Source organism: Schistocerca cancellata, chromosome 6 (genome assembly GCF_023864275.1).
Source record: "Schistocerca cancellata isolate TAMUIC-IGC-003103 chromosome 6, iqSchCanc2.1, whole genome shotgun sequence".
Lineage (NCBI taxonomy): Eukaryota > Metazoa > Arthropoda > Insecta > Orthoptera > Acrididae > Schistocerca > Schistocerca cancellata.
Genome location: NC_064631.1, coordinates 674,582,652 through 674,609,545, shown reverse-complemented (window position 1 = coordinate 674,609,545; position 26,894 = coordinate 674,582,652). Strand labels below are relative to the sequence as shown.

Sequence of the window (26,894 nt, the reverse complement as noted above, 5' to 3'; positions counted from 1 at the left end):
TACGTTGGCACTATCCACAGCACTATTCCACATTAGAATATTTTCATAGAACTTCCTATACCCTTGAGTTACAATGAACTTCATCAACTTTGCCATATCTTGACTCTCTTCTTTACCCACACAACTTGGTTTTCAATTTTTTGGGCTGTGTCCATGGCTCTGAAGGATTCATGTCCTTTCTTGAGGATCTCTACTACTACTTGATCCCCCACATTAAGTATATTTAACAGGAATTTGCACCTTGAATTTGCAGTCCATTCATACGAAGGAGCTCCCGAAAATCTGGCAAGTAATCAAATAAAATTCAGATCATTTTAATTATTGAATTGTGCAATGCTAGTCTGTTTCAAATGCTGAATGAATTGTTAATCAGAAGTGTTGTTAAGTGTTTACCAACCATTTTATCGGATGTTAAGCAGAAACCTAACAACCCCTGTGCCCTCTTATGGACGTATAGTGACTTGATATGTGACCACTTCTGACATCCAATGGCACTGCACTTTCTTCACCGTATCTTTCACAGGTTGTCATGTATTACACTCTTCTTCTCTTACTCTTCCTTTCAACTTGCATTACAGGTTCAGAGTAGTCTTGTCGTTTTATTTAAAAATAAACTTTTAAACAGTCTAAGAATACATATAATTCCTTTGTTATATCAGATAGGCAGTTTTGCAACTGACAGTGACCTGACAATAATGCAGGTGCTCAGAAAGAAAATGCCACAAGGCCATGCAAATGCTACCAATATGAAATGGAAAATGGTTTTATTAAAATCAAAACATTGTTAACCCTACAAAAATTAGCTGCAGAAAGCGAGTTTTGGAATAACGGAGGACAATTGGGAGCTTCTAATCATGGAAGTAATTAAGTTATGAAAGAAACTGTTTCCTGAATAATAAAGATGGCAAAAAAAAAAAAAATGCATTTTGGCCATTTTTCCAGAAAGCGAGTTTTGAAAAACTCGTCATCATACATTCGTTCCGTGTAGTGTTGAGAATGATCATTTACTTGGAGCTGCTTCTTCAATAAAGGTTATATTGTCTAGTGAATTACGGGGTCCAACATAAAAACATTTCAATGTCATGGAGCCATTGATACATACAAAATCTGTCAGTCAGTAATGTTTGGCTCATTGGTCAAAATATTAGCGAAATGATTCAAGTGAAAATTGGGAGTTGTGTGTCATTATCCTGTTCTGTATATGCTTTTGTTGTACGTTATTATTTTCTTTCAATATCTGAGATCATCTGGATTGCTTGACAGAAGATGTACTACTTACCGTTGTCTAGCTGGGTTGATGATTCCATTTCTCTGGATGGTTAGAATCTAGGCAATGAGCCCCACACAATGGCTAATAGACAAAGAGATAAATCTAAGTGTCTTCAAAAGAAAAACCTCAAACTCCAAGAAGCTAGACAATAAAATCATTGTGTGCACAAACAGCACCATTGTCATGAAGGAACCAAGTATCCTGACAAATTTTTTCCCTCACGCATCTCTTAGAGATTGCCTTGCAAGAGAAAAAGGGAAAACAGAAAAACTTAAGTGATTAATGGCTTCCAAATTCAAGATATGTTACTTATTTTGCATTTAAGGAAATGTTCATGTGGTTTGTAAATGCACTGTGTGCATATTCTGTATTTTCTTTAGGAACATTGTATTGTGTTACTCGGCTTTGACTAAATCAAGTGATACTTCTATACTCTGAAAGGCACTTAACCATGCGTGAGGGGGGGGGGGGGTGCTTTCAGTACCAGTATTGTTTTCATGTTATTTTTGTAAACAGTGTTTGTGCGAAGAACATTTATTAAGCTTCTGTACGAGTTCTAATTTCTCTTATTTGTCCATCATTTCTCATTTCACAAAAAGGTATGAGACTGTAATAGGCGGCCTGGCTGTTAGTAGAATGGCTACTTTGGAATTTTTAATAGTAAATGTCCCCCAGATGCACAGTTTCTCTCTTTGAGTGTCTGTTATTAGAATCCAGTGAGCAGTACTGTGCCACTCTTGCTCTTACTGATTGAACCTGTGACAAAACACATCATTCTACTTTGGAATTCATGTATCTCTTCCATTAATCTGGCCTCTTCTGGGCCTTGCAGCCCTTTTATGTGATTGATGAGTACTGCTGTGCCTTGTGCACTGAAAGTCTGCTGTAAACTCACTGCTTGCCTCATTTGCCACCATGGCACATAACAGTTAAATGTTGTATCAGACTGTGAGTGTCTTGACTTAACTGCCGAGATCACTACAATATTAAAAATATCTGTGAAAAGCCTCAGCAACAAATTGTGGTCCTAACCGAGAGGGTGGATGGCTTCTGAGGAAAAAGAATTGATTGTGTGCAACCTCTGCAAACCTTCCACTTCAACATATACAGTGAAGGGATCTTTCTGGACGGTTGTTTCTCAATGCTGTTCATGGGAACAAAATGGTTCTTACTGCTCAAACTCAGATCCCCAACAGGAAGTGCATTGTGTGGGTGTTTGTACTCCTAAATGGTCCAGAGTTCGGGTGAACAGTCTCGAAACAAATCAAAATGTAATGCAAAGAGTAACAAGTTTGTGAATGTTCATTTATGTTATTTGAGAGAGAGGAGGGTTCCTTTGAAAATGTCTCGCCTTCCTACATTTGCAGATGTTCAGAAACAATTGCTGGGTCTTTGAAATGAGTCGAACACCTTTGAGTGACATTTTACTTGTCAAGACAACTACATCACATGTCTGACCTTCAAGAATCCAAACAGCTCTTGGAAAAACATTCACCAAGTGGAATGCATCAACTCACTCAGAGTTGAAATAAAATACATTTATATTAAGTGGCACATGCAGGGGGAAAACTCGCTGTGAACCACAAACACATCAGCGGCAACACACTACCTTGCATATTTTATTCATTATTGTAACAACCCCCAATGTATCGCTCACATAGGGTTCGTGAAGATAAGATTAGAATAATTGCTGCATGCACAGAGGCATTCAGCCAGTCATTTTTCCCCTGTTCCATACGTGAATGGAACAGGAAGAAACCAAAATAACGGGTACTATGGGACGTATTTTCTGCCATGCACCTCATGGTGATTTGAAGAGTATGGATGTAGATGTGGATACTTATAATTATTTTATATTATAAACAATTTTTAATTCCATCAAAGGAAAATTCAAACCAAAAACAATAATAATTCGTGAGGCACAGTTACTAGCTAGTACTTAACTTCGAGACGAAATGTGTAGTATCACTGATAGTCCCACATAAAAGTAAAATTGGTGTAATTCGTAGCTTTTGAAAGTAATACTTCTTGGTTCTTGCTTTTTTTTGGGGGGGGGGGGGGGGAGGGAGAGATATGTTGGGATGGTTAAAAGGATGGGTGGGTCATTCCGACCACAGATTGAGTGTGACCCATTTGTAGTGAAGAAAGATTTTTGTTACTGAATTTTTCTTTGATGCAGTTAAAAGTAACACAGCCACAGAACTTGTGAAAGACTCTTTAACATCACATACTTAATGTTTTTAACATTTAACCATTTTTATTTGTGAAAATACTGACAATTTATCTATAAAAAATCTATCCAGAACACCCTTAAACTTTTCCACGAATAAAATGATACTTATATAAGTCCACCAATAGCTTACGTGGGAAATGTAGAGGAAAATTTTCGTGTTCTGGCCTCATTCAGTTTTTAATTTTCAATCAGTTGGAAATTATTTGAAGCTATGTTTTAATTTATGCTGTGTATGCTTTATAATGTTACAGTAAAACCCCGCTTTTACGTCCCCACATTTTATGTTTTCCCACTTTTTACAGTAGTTTTTGTCAGACCCAAGAGGAGTCTTATTCTGTCAGTACAATGCTTTCCCCTCATTAATGATTCTATGTTATAACTTTTCCTGCATTTAAGTTTTCTTTGACATTATCATGACCTTTAATCTTTAACATTGATTTTTATTCAGATTTCTGCAAAAACTGCATCATATTCGTGCTCAAAGTCAACCTAGGAACCAAGCAGAAAACGAAGACTATAGGCAGAGTTATTGATCGTGTAACATAGTGTTAGCACAATAAGCAAGATTTTCATTGTCGGTGTGTTGGGTCACGGCTGCTTGTGTTACAGGTTCACTGTGTTTGGAAGGGTGGTAAAGTATGCAGAGTCATTGCCGTAATGGTAATCATGATCGGACGATAATGACTCTTGCAGCAATCTTCCTTCTGCTCATTGTGTTGTATTATAATAGCTTTAGTTTAATTTTCACAGTCATTTATACAGATAAAAACAGCTTTTGAATGTGGCCATCTCTGTAATAGGTTTTCGTTACCAGTTGTCGCATGAAACATGCTAATCCGTTCTAGGCACACAGTCTTAATTTGGGATGGCCTGTTGTCAGGTTCGTTCAAGATATGGGTACAACTGTTGGAACCCTGCAGATGTGTTTGACACAGGCATTCTCCCTGTTCCCACGGTTTGTGACTCTGTGAATGCTGTTCGAGTGGTAACCAATGGACTGTTTCGACTAGTTTCAACTGATCAGCGGAAATTGTTCTGACTGACTCCACAGTGTTTAACGACTCTGCTCCAATGAGGTCAATGCGCATATATGTATAGGTTTTTGTGTTCAGTCTTGTAGCATTCTTGTTGAAGAAAATAAGTACTAGGACTAGGTTCTTGCTAGTGTTGTAAGGCAACAGTGCATCTCAACCTTGTGAAATTTTATTACACCCTAGTGTAATTATATTCTGTTGAGGGATTCTTCTGCAGAAATGTGCTGCATATACAGGGTGGTACATTGATCGTGACCGGGCCAAATATCTCACGAAATAAGCATCAAGGAAAAAAAACTACAAAGAACGAAACTTGTCTAGCTTGAATGGGGAAATCAGATGGCGCTATGGCTGGCCCACTAGATGGCGCTGCCATAGGTCAAACCGATATCAACTGTGTTTTTTAAAATAGGAACACCTATCCCAATATATCAGGCACATTTAATTCCTAATAAATTATCATGAAATTTTACACATATTTGATGTTGCAAGCGTAATTCAACAACTGTCAATGTTAAGGCCAAGCATTTCAATGGCTCTAAATAGTCTGTAAAAGTAAAGCTTACAAAAGTTTTGAAAAGAAAGTCAAATGTTTTGGGTAATGATTTGTCTATAAGTATGAAATAAAAAATATTAGGGAAACGTTTGGTGCACCTCATTTTCTGTTCATGATTTCAAGCATCATTGAAAGGCAAGTAAAACGTTTCTCTGATCTACTTATTTCTTTTTTTTAATTCCAAGTTTTATTCAGAAAGCATGATCTTACTGACTCGTCATTTGCCTTTCTAACATACTTGATTCGAAGGAAGCCTTTTTGGCATTTATATACTGCACCAATGTATCTTTTTATGTGCAATATAGCCCGATCTTGAACAGATGAAATTTTTGCCACTCCATTTAGCAGCATCCTTTCGTGAAATATTTCAATTTTTCCTCAGTTATTAATTAAGTTTTAGTTAATTACCCTGATTACTTTCAAGCAGTTAAATATTTTCATGCCAGACTAGACCTCATGCTGGTCATTTTGATACCCCCTTTACCTGTTTCCCTCCCTTCGTTTGGCTATGAAAATTTGGACAAAACCTTATGGTGTAAGTTATAGGGAGTCTTTATTTTTGCTCTGCTCACGCGTTTGCAAAAACATATTGAGTGTTAATCGTATGATAAAATAGTCCTTTTTGCATGCTGTCGTTTCCAAAATTTATCGTTTCGATATCTTGAACCTTTTATGAGATACGACGATTTTTACGAGCACTTGATTCCCGAAGCGCAGGAAAGGTTTGGATGCGCCATGAGCGACCCGTCCGCGGATATAACAACCGATATCTCAACAATGAAAAGGGATATCATTCCGATCTCAACTTTAAATACAATTTAGATATATTGGTTACATTTCATACGCAATAATGTATGGCCTTACATGAACTATACGGAAAGTCTACACAATGTGATTATACCTCTGCAAATTCTTAAAAATTTGGCACAGCACAGTATCTGTGATGAATAACAAAAATAAATTCAGACCTTTATCATTTAAAGATATCGAGCTATAAGTTGTGGAAGAATCAAATTTTTTCAGCGAATATTTTCCTTAAAATCAGATGTTAAATAATTCATATCTACCATCATGTCCACTCCACTACTTTGCCAAGATGACACGTGGCTGTTGCTCTGTGTCGTGCCTGCTGCAGCGACAAGATTCAAACAAGTTTGAATTCAAACGTCAACAGTTGCAGCGGGAGACAGGCAGCGACACAGATGTCGCTCATGTAAGACACTTCCATAACTACATCTATGTTGTCGCTCGCTTCTGTCGCTCACGTAGGTCACGGCCTAAGTCTGCAGGATTAAAAGATAAGAAGCTTCAGACTGCTGCAGTTTTGGTAATGTAGAATTTAAAAAGTCTGTAAAAACAGTTTTGATAATTTTTTTTCTGTAGTTACAAACATTGCCATATAACAGCTCTTGTCATTATTGTTATTAGAGTTGGCCATTGCATAAACATGCAGTTTCATGTTCACATGTTCTTCCTATGGGATTTATTCAAGAGTTTCCTCTACTTGTTCATAAGGCCCTTATTTGAACTATACAAACCTAACTGAAAAAGTTTGGTATGTTGTTGAGTTCTAATGTGGGGGTGGAGGGTGGGTAAGCAATTCCAGTTACATGAAGCACATGGCATGCAATTAATTATGCTCTTAATTTATGTCTTTAGAACAGTGACAATATTGTATAACTACTGCTTCTCCAGAGCCTTCTCAGGCCATATGGTTACTGAAACTTCCTGGCAGATTAAAACTGTGTGCCGGACCGAGACCCGAACTCGGGACCTTTGCCTTTCGCGTGCAAGTGCTCTACCAACTGAGCTACCCAAGCACGACTCACGCCCCGTCCTCACAGCTTTACTTCAGCCAGTACCTCGTCTCCTACCTTCCAAACTTAGCAGAAGCTCTCCTGCGAACCTTGCAGGAACCTTTCTGTTAAGTTTGGAAGGTAGGATACAAGGTACTGGCAGAAGTAAAGCTGTGATGATGGGGCGTGAGTCGTGCTTGGGTAGCTCAGTTGGTAGAACACTTGCCCGCGAAAGCAAAGGTCTCGAGTCCGAGTCTCGGTCCGGCACACAGTTTTAATCTGCCAGGAAGTTTCATATCAGCACACACTCCGCTGCAAAGTGATAATCCCGTTCTGCATATGGTTACTGTTGTCCAAATGAGGTGACACAGTGGTTAAGACTCTGGTCTTTTCTGCAGTTGGAGTGTGATTCCTACACCCATCCAGACACCTGATTTAGATACACCATGGTGTAGATAAATCACATAAAGGAAATGCGGGGCTGGTTACTTTAGGTCCAAGGCAGATTTCCTCCTCCAACAACATTGATATGATATGAGCAGGTGTTCCGTTTGTGAAGACCTCTCTGTCAGAGAGACATTAATTGCGCTGTAATTCATATTTTGTTTTTGACCTCTTGTATATAATTTCTTACTCCTGCATTATTCGAAATAACAAAATATAGATGTGACAGTGAATTGAAGTATGTGTGCTGTCAAATAAGTAATACTTTCCTCTTTACAGGGAGCAGTTCTTTGGGAGGACGTACTCCAGTCAACACTCCGCCAAATGTGGTTCTAGGTTATCCACAGGATAGACCAAAAGAGACCCACCACTCTCCAGCACCCCCAGCAATACCAGCACAACCTGTAAGTGAAGTGCAGATTCGCTTTTGCATGTACCTCTGTTCACTAGTTAAACATCTCAATAATTCATGGATGAGTTCCTTACTTTTATGATTATTTCCACTGATTCTGATATTCAGTTGTTACTTCTTCTTTTGTTACCATGTAGATTGAGGATCTGATTCTTGCTATGTGATGCTGTATAGTGAACTTACATTGGAAATGATGCCTTAGGCTTGCACCCTGGACTAAAATTTTTGGGCATTTAATCCCAGCATTGTTGCCACAAGTTGTGGAAATCAGGGAATATGAGGAAATTTCAGATGTGTCAGGGAAACCTGGGAAATATCAGGGAAATTTGAAAAAAAAGAAAAAGAAAAAAACCTGGAAAAATTTCATTTTTGTCTCAGTAGATGAAATGGTTTGTTTACAAGGTGTCATGCATAAACATTGGCTGGGCGCCGCTTCCCTACTCCCTCCCCTTCCTACCACTCAACTCAGCTTGCAGTCAGTGCTACCACCACTTCTTGCTGCTAGCCTAGCAGCTACTGATGAGAGGCAGGGGGCGTAAGGAGTTATTTGTTTGGATCTGACTCTCAGAGACTGTCGACGCAGCGGCCGGAGACAGCGGTCAAGTGTGCGCGAGTTGCATCTAAGATACTGTGTGATTGTGTATGTGCTCTCACTTTCTGACAAAGGCTATGGCTGAAAATTTTAGTTGTGAGAGTGTAGTTTTCTCTTCTACATGCCTGTCTGCGGCTCAGCGACAATTTTTATGGAGAGTTGCTACCTGTCCTCATTAGTACTGATTCTCAGAGTATTTGGGCAAGTTATTTTTGCATGAATTGATCACTGCGGTCTCATTTCATCATCATGGTGTCTGAGGCATGTTAACAACTGGCCGCACGAGTGTACTCCCATGATGGCCCAAAACTACAGGCTATTTCTGCCAATCTGAAGCCCATTGTTTCCCACTAATGTGCAAGCCCTGTCTGTCGGATATACTCCCACTATTCTACGTGCAGGCGAGATCTGTTTGTGTGTGGTGTAATGCAGTGGATTCTTGTGATTTATCCATGGCCCTGGGACTGCGGTGCTCTTCGGCAGCTTACACACTTCTTTCAAGACACCTACACTTTTGTGAGGTTATTTCTGAAATCAGTGAAGGTATTTTAAATCTGTCTTCTGATCCCAAGGAAATGTCTATTTTTGTCACCAAATGTGTTTTGTTCCATTGAAATAAAATAACAATAGTGGTCTTAATTGCTGTCTAAATCTTAAACCAATTCATGGCAAAAGATGTTGATATTAGTACTTAGATTTTTGCACACATGGGGGAGAAATACAAAAGTCCTTACACGTTTTTTGTCAACGTATATCTTTACCTTACCTTGAGACTTGAAATTTATCAGGGAAAAATGCTAAAATTTGCCTGGAAATCGGGGAATTTCACTTGGGTAAACTTGTGGCAACCCTGCCCACGTTTCCTTTAAGACACTGTGACACAATGTGGGGTGCAGTGTTTTCCACAGCAGTGTCACCTACAGTGCATAAAATTGATCACATTGTTCTTTAGCTTATTTTCTATTAATTTTAACTAATCAAACACATTATAAATGACAAATGTCTTTACGGAAAGACAAATATGACACTAGAGCACCACAGCAGTAGAAGTGCTAAGAGAAAAGGCATTTCGCTGCAAGTCAGAACTAAAATTTCCAAAATGCCTTAGCCAGATAGGCTTTTGACAAATTTTGGAACAATAACTTATCAGTTTTACCTGAGGTGCCAGCAACTATTGAACTATTCTCCTGCAAGATTGATTCTGAAGTCACACACTTTCCTTTTTAAGAGTGATAGGAAACTACAGTACATACTTTCTTAAAGCTAAAAAGCAAATTGTTGACAGCTATTCCTTTATTAGTGGTAAATTCCAGACGAATCTCAATCTTTTTTTTCTTCATCATCCCAACAAAGTAAATATATTTTCATGGTAACTCCTCTGTAAAACTGATATTGGTAAACCAGTTGCCTGCCATCACATTTTGACCCGACTAATCAATAAATTCACACAGTCAAAATCATCAACCGAAGTGTTTGTTAGTAATGCAGTATAATCCTTTTGGTCGTAACCATATACTGGTTTGATTTGCTGAGTATTTGTTGATGAAAGTGGCAAATTCTGCAGAATCCTCCCAGCTTCTTAAATATTTTAACATTTTCTTTGAGAGTATAGGACTTCAGACAGTTTTGAACAAATGTGGAAAATATTTCCTAAATTGCTGTATCTTGACTGATTGTCCCCTTTCACGGTGAGTAGCACAGTTGTCAAATCCAAGGTACCATGTGATGAATTTGAAACATTTTCATGTTCATTATAAGGCAAAATGTTTCGCTACCAACCCCATCAATTCACCACAGATCTCTAAAATGTTGTTCGTCACTTTTGTTAACACTAGCTTACAACAACAAGCTACTGAAGGCTTTCAGGTCCATAACAGGTTTAGGTTGTACATTTATCTCCTGATAAAATGAAGATCTCACAGTGAACAGCATGTTGTCATTTGTGAGCCAATTCCTGCATACATAAGGTATTCTCACAGCTTTCACCAAGCCATACATCCAGGTAGGATTCAGACAATACTGTGGGTACTGAAGCTTACTGCCTGTGCTTGTGGAATTTCGTTCCATTTATCTCTTTGTTTCTTCCTACATAGAAATGGTCGTTTCCATCAAATACTTCCTTGTCATCTTCCTCTGTTTCTGAATCTTCCTGTTGAACTTCAACTTCGTAATTATAATCTGTGTCAGTTTTATCACCAAAATCCCCTTGAACTTTAGTATTATTTTCTTCAAACAACATTTTCTGTTTTGGATTGAGAAACTTGTCTTACTGTAGCCTGTCATGACGAAATACACCCCATCCAAAAGACATAATATCTGTGAAAATGAAGCAGCCAGTGTGTCAATTTGATATTCAGATAGTCATAATGAATGACTGAACTATCCAAATAGAAAATGAATGCATTTTACATCCTAAAGTAGCTTTTTACTACTTTTAGTGATAATCAAATAAAGGCAATGTTGTAATGAAATGGAAATGAGTACAGTGTCTCAAACTGACCAGTCAGCACATATCCTGACAGGAAAGCAGTTTCTCCAATACTGAAACACACAACAACGAAAAGTGTTCAGAGAAGACAAAAATACTGTTAGATTATTAACAATTAATTGGCAGAAAATTTTGATGTGTATAAATTTGATCTGCCTCGCCTGATGGAAGGTTATTGTTTCTTGTTACTCTTTAAGTTGTTAATCAGTAGTGTTTCATATTGTTCATTAGATTTTGAATTACTTTGAATATTGTGTTGTTCAGTACTGAAGTTGGCTATAATAGTACACAAGACCAGAACAAAATAAAATTTTGGCCTTCAGAATGTCAAAATTTCATGGTAGATATGAAAGTCTAGTTAAAATTATTGTGACAAATAGTTTGTCTCATGAGACTTTCTTTCATAAGCTGCAGGTGGCACATGTTGCTATTCGGTAGGCAGGATATTGAACTTTTGGCTTTAGTCAGTATAAATTAAAATACCCTCCTTTGTTGTGATCCTCATCTTTAATTGCCTTGTTTTTGTTGGAAAATGATTTTTAAATTTGTGTTGTCTTACTCATGTTTTGTTGTGCTGTACTGTGTGGAAACGGAAACAACATGTTTCTTTTATTTTCTGCCAATTAAATGTCTCCGGATTTATTTTGTGTTCAATTTAATATATGTGCCATAGTTCTTGCGTGTATGTTTCTGTTTCTCAATTCACTAGTTAAGTCTTTGTTACCTATGAAATAGTGGTATAAAATACATATATTTTTACTATATTTTAAGCTGCTCGGAAATGTGGAAAACAAAAGTACTGTAAGCACGCCAGTGCCTCAAGTTCAAGAACAGGTATGTAGTTAGAAATCTTTTTCATTGAATTCAGCAACTAGTGTTGTCGTGAACATGATTATGATGATAAAATAAAGTAAAAGCGTGAGTAAAATAACGTGAATGGAGATAATCTTTTGTGTGCCACTTACTGTCAGGTAACTCATATCAGAGGTCTACTAAACACAGAAACACATCTGAGTAACAGGTCTGAGGAATTCATTCTCCGTTAATAGCATCAAGACCATGCATAGGACAACAATGCAATATTTCTGCTATGACCCCAGTTGTTATTGTAAAGTGTTACATAATTATTTTCGTAACTTGAATATCAACAATTCCTGTTTTGTTCTATTGAGAAATGCAATGGAAATGCGTGCGTGCGTGCGTGCGTGTGTGTGTGTGTGTGTGTGTGTGTGTGTGTGTGTGTGTAAAAATCAATTCATGTACTAATACATATTGTGTGAACATCAACTTGATTGAAAATGCTGAATAACAATATTGCCGAGTGTGGGGGAGAGAGTAAAAAAAACCATGTTAAAGTCTCCACATAGTGAAATATTAAGGTACTTAGAGTTGTAGCGTCTAGTTATGAAATGAATATTGTGCCAAGGCCAGCTCTCTAATTTTTCATTCCTTATCTGGATAAGATGTATAAAGCAATTGCCCACTCTTTATATCCCCTCCAAACCTCATGCCACACTGTTGCACATGGTCACATGACATCCCACTAAATATGAAAATCCAGACAGAAATGCGATGAAAGATGTCTGAGCAGAGGAAACACCAAGCAAGGGCTTCCTACGTCATCTCCTATGTCATTGTAGCTATGCATGCTCAGTAACACCTGTCATCTGGTGCTCTCAGGCAGCTGCTCAGATGAACCTAAAACTTCTAACAGGTTGTGGGAAAATTTTACAAATGGTGGTTTGAGAAGTGTTACTTTCAAAGTAAATTTTCTTTTACGCAAGATGAATTATGTTACTTGTGAGACAGTGTGATGAATTTCTTAAATCACATAGCATTCGACTCCCATTCAAACCTGAGCACTTTGAGGCCAGCCACTTAGAAAAATTTTGGGCTCACAAGACGCCATTGTTTCAAGTTTTACCAGCACATTTGCGTTTGGTGTATATGCTAAAAAAGACCAATATTGTATGTGAAAGCGTAGCTTTTCTTGTAGCTATGCTGTTAGTATAGTAATTTAAACCATAAACTTTTCCTATTTGTGTGTTCACACTACTGAACAGTGATGTTGCTGTTAGCTTACACTACATCCCATGTCCTATACTCTGTATACTTGCTGTCATTTGCTGGTGAGATAACATAACATGAGCGATTTCAGTGCTTCAGAAACATGTGCTGTGCTTGATGGAATTCGAATTACACTTTTGGAATACAAAAATATGCAGTGTACTGTTGTTGTGCATCAAAGATGTTCCCAACACATGGGTCCCCCCCCCCCCCCCCCCCCCCCCCCCCCCCCAATCGGCGAAAAAGTGCTGGGAAGTTCTTCGTTGGCGTATAAAACCTCTACCATTCGGAGGATTGATATGTTTCAGTTCCGAGGGAAGGTATACTGTCACTTAACAGGGAGAAAGTGTGTTTTCACCCAGAAAAACAGGTATTTTCACCTGGAGAAAAGGCATTTTTAACTGGGAAATCTGGGAAAAATCCAGGAATTTTATTTCCTTGCCTGTGTAAACACCCTGTATTTAACACATTGACTCACTTGTAAAATAATCAGACTTTTGAAGCTTTTTATACATGGGAGTTAGATTTGTCAAAGAATTGGGGGTTTACTGGTATCTCCATGTTTGTGTAATTTCCATTTAGTTTTTGTGAAAGCAGTGAATTATTGCCGAAAGTGAGCTGTGGTTGCCCATGGTTTTTATGACTTAGTATGAATTTTCACCTTCAGACAAGACTTTGTAACTGCAGATGGGACACTGTAATAAGTACTTGCCTTTCAAAAGCTGTATGTTTTCTTGTGTTTCTGAAGTTACTACTAAATTTGTCTGTTTTGCTTCTTTGTGAATACTGTTATGTTCTTCTCAGCACATTTTGTAACTAATGAACTCTGACTCTTCTTCTGTTTTCTTTGTCACTTTTAATGTATCTTCTTTTACACTCTTTCTGTGACTACACATCCATCTTCTTCACATTTTATGCTCTTCACTTATACATTCTGGCCTCCAGTCAATCAGTGAGTGGAAAGGAGCTTGCTTCATTTGTTCTGACATTGTGCATTATTTATTTCCTTCTTGAAACTGTTTCCTTGTGTTGGATTAGGTTCATGGTAATTTAGTCTTATTTCAAAATATTCAGCTGCACAATCGATGCATACCTGTGATTTTGTCCCCTTTGTTTGCTTTTTTTTTCACTCTGATGATCTGTTCATCTTTTATTTCTTCCTTTTTATTCTGGATTAATACTCTTATGTGGGAGTGGATACAGCAGAGGTTGCAGTTTTTGCTACTCTTATTTCAAATGATTTATGTTGGTCAAATTTAAATTTCCTCATACAATAGTTTTGGTATCTGCGCCAGTGGACAAAGAGATGGATGCAGAGGAGCTGGCAAGGGTATCGTGTACTCAGTTCTCAGTTGTTTGAGCCAGTTGCGTGTGTTGTGCTTTCCAGCGTGGTTGTCTCTGTAAATTGACTCACCTGTCGAGATTAAGTCCCTCTCCCAAGCTTCAGCCCCCCCCCCCCCCCCCCCCACTCCCCCGGTCTCCGTTGGCTAGAATAGTTACATTTGTACCAAAAGTGATAGTTCGTAGCATTGTCGCGCCATTGCAGCAACTAAAGGGATTATATTGGATAGTCTTCACGTGTAAAGCTCTTTTTCTTTTTATAGTGTTAAATTGTGGCCACCGTGGACCCAACATTTATGCAATGCTGGCAGGAACAGTTGCACCTCCAGAAGCAATAGTAGCAGCCGCAGCAGGAGCAGCTCCAGGCACAGCCCAAACGGAATGCGAAATTGATCCGCTCTCATGCTGCACTGTTAGTGAACCAGCTGCCTGCTGAAAAGAAGCCTCCTTTCCCATTGCCCTGACACCGTTCGACAAGGCTACAGAAAGATCTGCTCCAGTTCTTACTGCACTGACAGGTCAGGCATATTGTCTATCCAGTTATTAACACTGCCTTGTTGGCGTACAGTTGTGCAGGTCTATACGAAATTGTTCCAAATTTGAAGCCATATACCGGTTCTGATGAACTTTGTTGGTTGCTTACACCCTATTTTTATCATCACACATGTGGTCGCATGATAGTTGCAGTTTAACCAGCACCACAAGCAGCCCAGCCAGTTGTATGTAATGTGGATCACTTACCTGCGAGGTCTCTTACACAAGTGTCATTTTGAATGTCCCCAGTACTTTGGCTCATAAGGTGACTTGCTAAATATGGATGTGATTGTCCACTTAATTCCTGACCTGGAGGTTCAAACTAAGGTTTCAGCCTTGCCCGACTCTTCTTTAGCCAGAGTCGCTAAGATTGCTGAATCACGTGAACTTATGGCAGCAGCATTTTACCTGGACTCGGGGGATATGTCTGATGCCCCACACACATTGTCCCAGTGTATTCTGCTGTCGTTAGTAGTGGGTGGGTAACTGATTGAGTTTCAGGTGGGCATGGGAGCATCCGAAAGCCTAATTAACTTAGATGTGGACTGCCTGTTGGGCTGCCCAGCATTGCAATGGCCACTCGATCAAGTTGTCTCGCTTAGTAAACAGTGTGCTCCTTTGAAGGGGTGATTTACCGTTGGCTCAAAATATTTTTGGATTGGACACCTTTTCTGTTTTTGGCTTCCAGATAGCTATCAAAGTTCATCTAGTGTCTGTCAGTTCTCTTCCAAGATTTGGACTAATTGCTACAGTTATACGACCAGCTGTTCGAGAATAACTTGCATGGGGCAGAAAATTTCTGGGCATACGTCTCCCATAAGCTGTCTGCAATCCCTAAATTTTGTCACCCCTTTCTATTACCTTCACCATGCATGATAAGGTCAAGCATGAGTTGCAGAGATAACAGTACTCCTGTGTTTTTTCTCCTATTTTGTCAAGTCAGTGGGCCATCAGTTTGGTGGTTGTTCAGAAGCCAGACAGCATCTTGCATCTTTGTGGGGAATTTTAGCAGACAATCAGTGTCCAATATATCACAGGCTCCTATTCCATTCCGCAGCTGGAGTAGTTGTTGGCAAAATTGTCAGGGGACCAGTATTTTTAGGAACAGCGAATAGTGTGATGTATACTTCCAGTTGCCTCTGGACACTGCTTCACGGAGCTCTGGTGGAATCTGCAGGTGGTTTCCCAATACGCGGTGGAGAAAGCACTTCATAGCATATTGGAAAAAATGTAGTCTTCTTTCCCAAAGGCTCATTTCTTGGGTCAGGTGCTCAACAAAGATGATTTCATTGCTATGGACAAGTGCATAAAACCATCGTCAATCTGCTGGCATTAGAGAACCAGAAGAAATTAGATCTTTTTGGGCAAGATTTAATATTACAGTAACTTCACTTCCAAAGCTGCACACATCTGCTGTCTTCTTAACTGGCTTTGACAAAAGGGTGTCAAATATTTTCATTTGTGAGACGAAGTTCCTGCTGATAACAGAACACAGGCCACTGGTTTCCTTATTCAGCCCTCATTCCAAACATGGACAGCACTGCCCATCACTTGCTGAGGTAAACACTTTACCTTAGTAATTTTTCTTATGACCTTCAGTACCAGTTCATGGCCCAGCATGCCAATGCGGATGCACTATCTTGATTGCCTGTGGTACTGGACCCAGATTTTGACCGACAGGAGGCTCTTGTTTTTTCCTTGGATGGGACACTTTGCAGCGAACTTTGCTGGATTATCCTTTGACGATGTAGGTGGTCTCATCCACTGACCAGCTTTTCCGGAAAACTGTTTCTACTGTCCGTGTTGCCATGTTGGGTGTTCTGAGCACGCACTTTTGGGAGCGGATTCCAGGTGGTGTACTTTTTTCTTCTATGTGATTGACACAACATTGTCCAGGGGGTCGACCGGCTTGCCAAGGAGAAGTAGCGCTGTCAAGTTATTGTCCCTACAGCATTGCGTCCTTGGATGCTTCAGCTGATGCATGTGTTGCTCTGGGGTATGACTCGTATGACAGTTTCGGTGTGTCGTCATGTCTACTATTTGGCGATCAGTCACAGTATGAAACACCTCGTGTGGGCTTGTACGACCTGTGGAGAGAAAAAAGAGAGAGAAAAAATTGTATTGGTTTTCCCCTTGTCTGGTCCCGGAGTACCTTTGGGACATGTTACACATCAGTTTTGCGAGTCCCTTTGTGGGAGGCATGTGGTAACTGGTGGTTGATGAGTTGTCAAATTTCTGTACATTACCAAGCTGTCCTCCATGACGCCGACAGCAACTGTTCATGTGTTGTCAGTCATTTTTGCTACTAAAGGCTCCCCTCAGATCCTCATTTCCAATAATGTTTGTCAATTTGTTTCATGGAATTGTTAGAATACTTCTGCATTTGCAGTGGTATCCAGCATCTGAATACCACCTTGTTTCACACAGTGTCTAACTCAAAGGTGGAGTGCTTTGTGCGTGTGTTCAAGACACGAATGAAGAAACCTGTGTCTACCTCATCCTGTAATGGTGCTGTATAGTTTCCTGGCTACGCACTGGGTGACGCTGGTTAGTGGGTGTAATCAAATGGAACATTTATGTAGACATGGGCACCAACCATAGGTCTTCCGGATTCGTTGCACCCTGTTTCACGTGCCTTGAACTGTTGCACGCTACCCTGTTTTTTCTCATGGGGCTGCGTTTTGGGAGTGATCTTCTTGCTTTCACCAGGGATGGATGCCGGGGTCGGTTTTGGTGTGCTGCTGGTGGGAGACATCCACTTGCTGCAGTGTGCTTCCCTGCTGCTGACCCCACCACACCATTCAGGGTCTTTCCTTTGAGAGAGGAATAAGTTGCCAGTGGGTCTAGCGCCTGCACCTCCCACTGTGGAGACTATGCAATTTGAACCAATGTCCTCTTCTTTCTTGTGTGGAGTCCTCACCTCCACTCCTGTCAGTGGATCAACCATCGCCCCAACTCCGATAATCTGCCTCCCATCCGACAGAGCAAGCTGCATTGACATTGTCTCCTTTAGTGGTCATCCCACTGCTGGGAAATGTGCCCTCTCCAGTTTTGGGACAGAGGTCAGGGCATGAAGTGGACCATTTTCAGTCCTATGAGCCTTTACAGGGGGGAGGGCTTTAGTGTCCCAACCAGTGGACCTCGAAATTGATGCAGAGGAACTAGCATCAGTATTTCAACAGGATAGCTCCCAGCACTGTAACAGAGGGCATGTGTGGCGTGTGGCATGGGCAGAGCCACTGATCTGGTTGTTTACCTGCCAGTGCCAGTAGGCCTGGCTGGGCCAGGATGAACTACTGTGGACCTAACCTTCACCTCATGCTGTGTGGTTTTCATGTACTTGATACTCTGTTACTCTTGCTGGATCAAGATTCATTCCCTCTCTTGGGATTCAGCTCCTTGGTGAGTCAGCAAGCCATTATTGGCTAGAATAGTGATGGTGACAGTTCATGGCGTTGTCATGCCAGTGCAGATACTAAAATAATATACTGACAGGCATTCATAGAAACACATGTACCAATTGTACTCAATGAATGAGTTTCAGCAAAGTACAGTTCATAGGGTGCTATTCAACAATATTCATGAATGTTGTTTCCATGTTCCATGATTCACAGTGTCGCTACAGTTCTTTAATCTCAGACTAGCTAGTTTTTGAGCTACTACAAGCAACGAGAAAACCTATTCTAATGGGACACCAACTCTTATATCAGTACACACTCATTGGCATAAAAAATGCAACATATAACAAATGGTGATCAATTACCTATTTAGTCAAATTGTAGCACTTTATCCTATATTTTTAGACTGTGAATGTTATTGTTGTGTTGTTGGCCTTGCTTCGTGAGCAAACAATGAAGTGTCAGTTGTTTGTTCTATAAGCCTTACTCGTTTGTTCCTATTCAACCTGAAAACCATTTCACTGGATGTGAGGCAGTAATGTTTTCCCATTCTTGTAATACACATTGTTGAACCTTGCATTGTTCCCCTTTCAGTCATACATGTTTTTAGGCTCCTTCTGTGATTACCATATTCATATTTCTGGAGTAAACATGCCCTCAACATGCTGCAAAAGCTTATTGGTGGAAGATTCCAGATTTCTAGAACTGTAAGTAGTTACGGACTACGCAAGGAAACCAGGATCAGCTTCAAGAAGAACAGCAGCAGCAAGAAATGATTACTATTTTCAATTTCAATTTCCCCTCAACTTTTCCACTATTGCCCGTGAAGTATGAAGTTGACTCCAGCAAGTTCAAGAGATCAATATTAGTGAGAGAATTCTCCGAAAAAACCGATTGTCAATCCAGAAGACCTGCTACAGACCCATAACTCGGCAGAGAGCATCACAGACTCGACCTAGTTCCACAAGGGAATAGTTTGGCTGGAAAGTACAACAAAGGGAGCAGCGGTTTTTACCGGTATGGCCTGCAATTGCGTGACTGTAGAGAGGGGGTCAGGAGAAGGCCTGGGGAACACTATTCCCTGTGGATATTTCATCCAGGACACCTTGTCGGAATCATTCTCTGATGGTACTGAAACAGAGGATGACAGACTAAAGGCCGAAATACTAAATGTCTTCTTCCAAAGCTGTTTCACAGAGGAAGACTGCACTGTAGTTCCTTCTCTAGATTGTCGCACAGATGACAAAATGGTAGATATCGAAATAGACGACAGAGGGATAGAGAAACAATTAAAATCGCTCAAAAGAGGAAAGGCCGCTGGACCTGATGGGATACCAGTTCGATTTTACACAGAGTACGCGAAGGAACTTGCCCCCCTTCTTGCAGCGGTGTACGATAGGTCTCTAGAAGAGCGTAGCGTTCCAAAGGATTGGAAAAGGGCACAGGTCATCCCCGTTTTCAAGAAGGGACGTCGAACAGATGTGCAGAACTATAGACCTATATCTCTAACGTCGATCAGTTGTAGAATTTTGGAACACATATTATGTTCGAGTATAATGACTTTTCTGGAGACTAGAAATCTACTCTGTAGGAATCAGCATGGGTTTCGAAAAAGACGGTCATGTGAAACGCAGCTCACGCTATTCGTCCACAAGACTCAGAGGGTTATAGACACGGGTTCACAGGTAGATGCCGTGTTTCTTGACTTCCGCAAGGTGTTTGATACAGTTCCCCACAGTCGTTTAATGAACAAAGTAAGAGCATATGGATTATCAGACCAATTGTGTGATTGTATTGAAGAGTTCCTAGATAACAGAACGCAGCATGCCATTCTCAATAGAGAGAAGTCTTCCGAAGTAAGAGTGATTTCAGGTGTGCCGCAGGGGAGTGTCGCAGGTTGCTATTCACAATATACATAAATGACCTTGTGGATGACATCGGAAGTTTACTGAGGCTTTTTGTGGATGATGCTGTGGTATATAGAGAGGTTGTAACAATGGAAAATTGTACTGAAATGCAGGAGGATCTGCAGCGAATTGACGCATGGTGCAGGGAATGGCAATTGAATCTCAATGTAGACAAGTGTAATGTGCTGCGAATACACAGAAAGATAGATCCTTTATCATTTAGCTACAAAATAGCAGGTCAGCAACTGGAAGCAGTTAATACCATAAATTATCTGGGAGTACGCATTAGGAGTGATTTAAAATGGAATGATCATATAATGTTGATCGTCGGTAAAGCAGATGCCAGACTGAGATTCATTGGAAGAATCCTAAGGAAATGCAATCCGGAAACAAAGGAAGTAGGTTACAGTACGCTTGTTTGCCCGCTGCTTGAATACTGCTCAGCAGTGTGGGATCCGTACCAGATAGGGTTGATAGAAGAGATAGAGAAGGTACAACGAAGAGCAGCGCGGTTCGTTACAGGATCATTTAGTAATCGCGAAAGCGTTACGGAGATGATGGATAAACTCCAGTGGAAGAGTCTGCAGGAGAGATGCTCAGTAGCTCGGTATGGGCTTTTGTTGAAATTTCGAGAACATATCTTCACCGAAGAGTCAAGCAGTATATTGCTCCCTCCTACGTATATCTCGCGAAGAGACCATGAGGATAAAATCAGAGAGATTAGAGCCCACACAGAGGCATACTGACAATCCTTCTTTCCACGAACAATACGAGACGGGAATAGAAGGGAGAACCGATAGAGGTACTCAAGGTACTCTTTGCCACACACCGTCAGGTGGCTTGCGGAGTATGGATGTAGATATAGATGTAGACAGGAATCGGTATGACTGCAAGGATGAATTTCATCTTCATGGTTCTTTGGAGCCATATTACTCATCAGTATGTGGAGAAAATCCTTTTGGAGTCATTGGGAGATAGTTTTACACTAATGCACGTTGTGAGAATTGTGCAAGAGCTCATGAATGAAGCAGAGACTAATAATACATACTCTGAGTTGGCCTACTCAAAGTCCTGATTTGAATCCTATTGATTGTATACGAGACCAGCTGGGTAAGAGTGCCCGTCAACACTGTTCGGGGGTCTTACAGGACCTGTGGGAGAACCTCCTGAAAGAAGGGAGATGATTCCTCAATAGAAATTTGAAACGTTAATCAGGAGCATGCCTGAAAGGCTGAATGCTGTGTTTGGTGGAAGAGGAAGTAATACACACATTTGAAGATGAGAAGATGGACCTGAGAAGTATAGAAAACCAAAGACAGAGGAGCATTACTTTCACGAGTTTCCTCAAATTCATTCGTGGTTCTTCTGCGTCTCTAACTGTATTTGTTATGATCATCTTTTTTTCCATTGTTCGAGACCTGAATGACACCTTACCACAATATTCAATATTTTACCATAAAATAGTAGGTTAGTGTCCTGTAACTGCTTGTAATTTAAGTTTTTTTTAATTGAAGTGTTGGTTTTTTTTCCCAGGCAGTATATGTAATTTTTGTGTGGAAACCTTACATGTCTAGTCACTAGTCAAGAACCATGTTTGACAATGCAGCCGCGTGCAACTGGCTCAGCCCTTTAATTGATACTTTTACGGTAGTTAACTACCCTTAAGGTTTAGAATAATCTTGGGAAAACTACTTTAGAGTGTTAATACTTTTAAGACCAAGAAGAAAGTTGATTGTCATTTCTGCTGAAGACTGTGTCCCATGTTTTGTGATAGAATGTAACATTTTTATGATAATTTTAAGATTACACTGAGCATTTAGAAATCTAACTTATAATTTCTTCAGGAGCGTCCAAGGGTTGAGGACACACAGACACCAGCTCAACGGCAAGCAGCAGCAAAATTAGCCCTCAGAAAGCAGCTTGAGAAAACTTTGCTGCAGGTATGCAAATCGCAGAAAAGTAGTAGTCATAATAAAACGGTATTCTTATTAAGCAAATAACTATTAGAGAAAGGAATTGAGTAAGATACAGTTTATGATTTGGAAAAACATTAGAGCCAGAAAGTCTTGAACTTTAGTCACTGTTATTTATGTATGACAAAATATTTCAAAGGGTTTGCAAGAGATAACAGAAATTTAGTGACAAACTCGTGTGCAGCCTTTCTCTCTCTCTCTTTCTTCTTATTTCCTTTTTCTTCTTCTTCTTCTTCTTCTTCTTGTGTTTAATGTGTAAAGCTACAAATGTAATAATATTTTGCCACCAACAAACTTCAGAGACATAAGTTTTAGATGGTGCATTTAATTGACTACAAAATAGTTGCATGCTAAGGTCCCTCTGATCAGAGAGCTTTTCTGCCATTCTAATTGTTTATTATGTACTAGTCTTTTCCCCGTGGCTACACTCGCATACACATTCAACATGTACATTGCGTACATTGCCTCCTTCCCGTCTGTGTCCAACACTTCCTCCCCATGTCTCTGCCCACCTCATCCACCCACCTCTGACTGTTCATTTCCTCCTCACCACTCATTGTCTCTCAATCTCCTCCCCACACCCCTTCTTTGTTGATCTACTCTGCCCCCTGTTTTGGACAATATCTTCCTCCCCCTCAATCTGACCATCTCCTTGTCCTTCTCTTTCTTTTCCACCTGTTCACTACCACACTACATCTTCCCACCGTCTCTTGCCTCTCCCTCTCCTTCCACCTCTCTGACCATCTACAGCTACATCTACATTGATACTATGCAAGCCACAGTATTGTGTGTGTCGGAGGGTACCCTATACCACTACTTTTCATTTCCTTTCCTGCTCTTCTCGCAGATAGAACTAGGCAAAAATGACTGTCTGTATGCCTCCATATGAGCCCTAATTTATCGTATTTTATCTTTGTGGTCCTTATGTGCAATGTATGTTGATGGCAGTAGAAGTGGTTGGCAGTCAGCTTCAAATGCTGGTTCTCTAAATTTTCTCAATAGTGTTTCTTGAAAAGATCGTTGCCTTCCCTCCAGGAATTCCCATTTGACTTCCCGAACCATCTCTGTAACACGTATGTGTGTAACAAATCTAGTGGCCCCTCTCTGAATTGCTTTGATGTCCTCCTTCAATCCGACCTGTTAAGGATCCCAAAAACTCCAGCAGTGCTCAAGTACAGATCGCACCAGCACCCTGTATGTGGTCTCCTTTACAGGTGAACCACTCTTTCCTAAAATTTTTCCAATATACCGAAGTCAACCATTTGCCTTCTCTACCGCAGTTTTCACATGCTCGTTCCACCTTATATCGCTTTGCAACGCTACGCCCAGATATTTTAAACGATTTGACTATGTCAAGCAGGACACTAGTAATACTGTATCCGAACATTACAGATTTGATCTTCCTACTCATCCGCATTAACTTACATTTTTCCACATTTAGGGCTAGCTGTCTACACATTTCCAAAGCAGTAGAACACATGCATTCAGTGTCAGGAAAAATACATCAAAAATGACGCAAGTTTTTTGTTCATTGTCATAATTGGAAACAAGTATTGCACTTTTGAAGTTTTCATTTGAATCACCCTCCTATTATGATTTATAATTGTAAATGAAGTAATGTGAACTGTCTTTACACATCAGGTGATGCGAGTGTATAAGTGTCTCTCTGGAAATACCTCAGTTTCGCTGTTGCCATGTTGACAGCTATTGTTTTGATTTTGTAGTCGACAGCAGTTGAATGCTGTCCGAAGAATTCCCGACTGTGAGGATAACTTTTACCCTGTATAGACTGTTGGGGTACCTTGTCGTCACAGTACATGTAGCCATGGTCCATTTAATGTGTGTTCTATGTCTGTGTCCATCCCCTCAGCCCTAATCCCCCCCCCCTCCCCCCCCCCCCCCAACCCTTTTTCTGCTTAGCAGTCTCTATCCTCACATGTAGCCCTGGCAGTGCCTGCCAGTGCTACACGCACATTGTGCCTTCTCCCCTTTCTCTCTGTCCATCTCATCCTCCCTGCCCTCTCCATAGATTTCCTCCTCTCCCTCCCTGGTTTGTCCATCTCCTTCTCCTGCACCGTGTGTCTGTCTACCTTACCCCCCTCCCTCAATCACCATCCATCTTTTCCCAACCCTGTACACACACACACACACACACACACCTCTGTGCGCTCTCTCTCTCTCTCTCTCTCTCTCTCTCTCTCTCTCTCTCTCTCTCTCCCCTCTTCCCCCTTTCCCCGCCTTCTCCCCCCTCTCCCTCCTCCCTCCTCCCCTCTGTTGTGTGTGTGTGTGTGTGTGTGTGTGTGTGTGTACAGACGTGACATCTGCACATGTAGCCCCTGTGAAACAAATAGTGGATAAGGGAGACAGATATTTCTCTCACATAAAATGGCTGTCGTGCTGGCAGCCTAGGTGGCAGGCGTTTAAAAAAAAAAAAAAAAATTGCCCTGTATGGGAGCTAGAAAGTTGTGACCCACACTCTCTCTCTCTCTCTCTCTCTCTCTCTCTCACACACACACACACACACACACACACACACACACACTGAAAAGCTTGAAAGAATGGTGTTAGGAAGGTTGGTCCGATAAGTAATTGTTAAGGAAAACATTTGGTTTATTGAGCTGTTTCTAAGTTATTTAGCATTGAAGTTCGCCATTCAGGTCATTGCACACGCAAATTCAAGCACTTGCATGCGCGAAAATCCTGTAATGCACAACATTTGTGGGTCCATGAGTTACCGCTTGTTCCAATGCTCATTACCAGTTAAAATGTGCATTTTTTGGAAGTGATAAATGTAAGTTAAGTGAGCAACAGCTACATTTCTTCAGTTTGAGGATACCAAACAAAGAACAAGTTTGGTGACACTGTTTTTGGCAGGCTAGTTGAATTAGCACATGCGACGGATGACCTGATTGGCTAACGTCAGTAATAAGTATTTTGGAAACAGTGCAACATGTTGAATTTTTTTCGTAACAGTTGTTGTTCACATCGTCTACCCTGCAGCACCTTCACTAGCTTTTCAGACTTTCCCAGACCATCCAAAGATTGTACTTCTCACTGCAGCTTCACTTACATACATGTTTAGCACATATATTGCACACCTCTCTTCCCCCATCCCCTGTGTGTCTACCCACCTTGTCTCTGTACCCTCATCCTCCCATGTCTCTTGTCTGTCCTATCATCCTCCCAACTCTCTCTTTTCACTTTCTCTTCTCCTTCTCCTCCTTCTCCTCCTCCTCCTCCTGATCCCACAGTATGTGTGCCTATCTCTTCCAACCATGTTTCGCTGTCAATTTTCCCTTCCACTTTTGATGTTGTTCTCCCCACCTCCCTTTGCCCATGTCCCATGTCTCTGACCATCCCCACCTCCCCCCTCTCTCTGCCCATCTCCTCCTCTCTCACCATCTCTGCCTATCTCCTCCTCTCTCTCTCCATCTCTGCCTATCTCTTCCTCTTTCTCCATCTCTTTGCCTATCTCCCCCTGCCCTCCCTCTGTATCTAAACATTTCCTCGTGCCTCCCTCACTGACTTCCCATCTCCTCCTGCCTCCCTCTGCCTATCTGTCTTGTCCTGCCCTGTCTTCCTATCCATCTTGTCCTGGCCTATTTCCTGCTACCCCCTTCTCCCTCTCCATCTCCTGCTGTCCCCTTCCCCCTGTCCATTGCCTTTTCCCCCGTCTCCCTATCTCTCTCTCTCTCTCTCTCTCTCTCTCTCTCTCTCTCTCTCTCTCTCTCTCTCTCCTCGTTTCCCTCCCTCCATCCCCTCCTGCCCCCTGTTTCTGTCCATCCCCTCCTGCCCCCTTCTCTGAACATATCCCCGTCCCCCGTCCTCTCTATCTGTCCCCTCCTCTATCCATCATAACCTTTCCCCCATCCATGCCTATCTGTGTGTGTGTAGCCCCTGCAAAAGAGGTCAGTAAAGCAGGATGATACTGCTGCAACACCACATACCTGTTGCACAGGGCAGCCTGCATGTCAGGTACTGTAAAACCTTTACTTGGCCCTGACATGTAAGCTGCCCTGAAAAGGACATTGATAAAGCAGCCGATAATATTCCCAAACAACACACCTGTTGTGCAGGGCAGCCTATGGCAGCAGCTGAAAAAACGAATTTTTGCCCTGATTTCCACTCCTATTGAAGCTAGGAGGTTGTAAACCCCACAGTGCTGATACTCGTGGAATTTGCTGTTTGAGTGCCAAAATTGATCCAAAGATTTGTATCACTTTTTTCTCGTTGACCTTTTTAAAAAAGTTATTTTTGACATGAATACCTTTGAAGTCAGCGTTGGCGCTGCCTAAATAATTATGAATGTGTACGTGCGTGACAAGCCTCAAAATGCTATACGTCATTACATAGACATATTGGTGTTAATTTGGGGGGGGGGGGGGGGTGGAGGGAGAGGGAGAGAGAATATTTTATTTCTGCGTAACTTCCTGCTGCCTTTCACATTTCATGGAAGTTATCCTGCATCCTGCATGGGGCTATGCTCCAGACTGAACGCTGAAAGGCATAATCAGTCTTAAATGATGATGATGATGATGATGATGATGATATCCTGCATAACAGCACTCCTGGAAGAAAGGGTACTGTACAGCATTGGCTTAGCCGCAGCCTAGGGAAGTGTGCACTTATTTGCAGACTGGAAGATTTATTCTGGAAACAACCCTCTGGGCTGTCTCTATTACAGTTCTCCGCAATACTGTATTTCCAGATGTTCTAACCCTGTAAGGTGTGCAGAAGAGCTGTATGAAGTGTGGAAGTTAGGAGAGATGTACTGCGGGAAATAAAGTTGTGATTTGGGACTGGATAGATCAGTTAGTAGAGGATTTGTCCATGGTGGAAGAGGTTCACA

General features: G+C 41.0%; 1 protein-coding gene across 4 annotated transcripts in view; it reads left to right on the top strand.

Annotated features, from left to right (window-relative positions):
• The window catches only part of LOC126191121 (transcriptional repressor p66-alpha), an 88,598-nt gene that overhangs the window by 22,429 nt on the left and 39,275 nt on the right, over nucleotides 1–26,894 (top strand). For 3 of the 4 annotated variants that reach the window (XM_049931866.1, XM_049931867.1, XM_049931868.1), the window contains exons 6-8: nucleotides 7,613–7,737; nucleotides 11,597–11,659; nucleotides 21,917–22,012. In XM_049931866.1, coding sequence (XP_049787823.1) covers nucleotides 7,613–7,737; nucleotides 11,597–11,659; nucleotides 21,917–22,012 — 284 coding nt within the window. The remainder of the gene's footprint in view (nucleotides 1–7,612; nucleotides 7,738–11,596; nucleotides 11,660–21,916; nucleotides 22,013–26,894) is intronic. The other variant, XM_049931869.1, reaches the window with a different exon arrangement.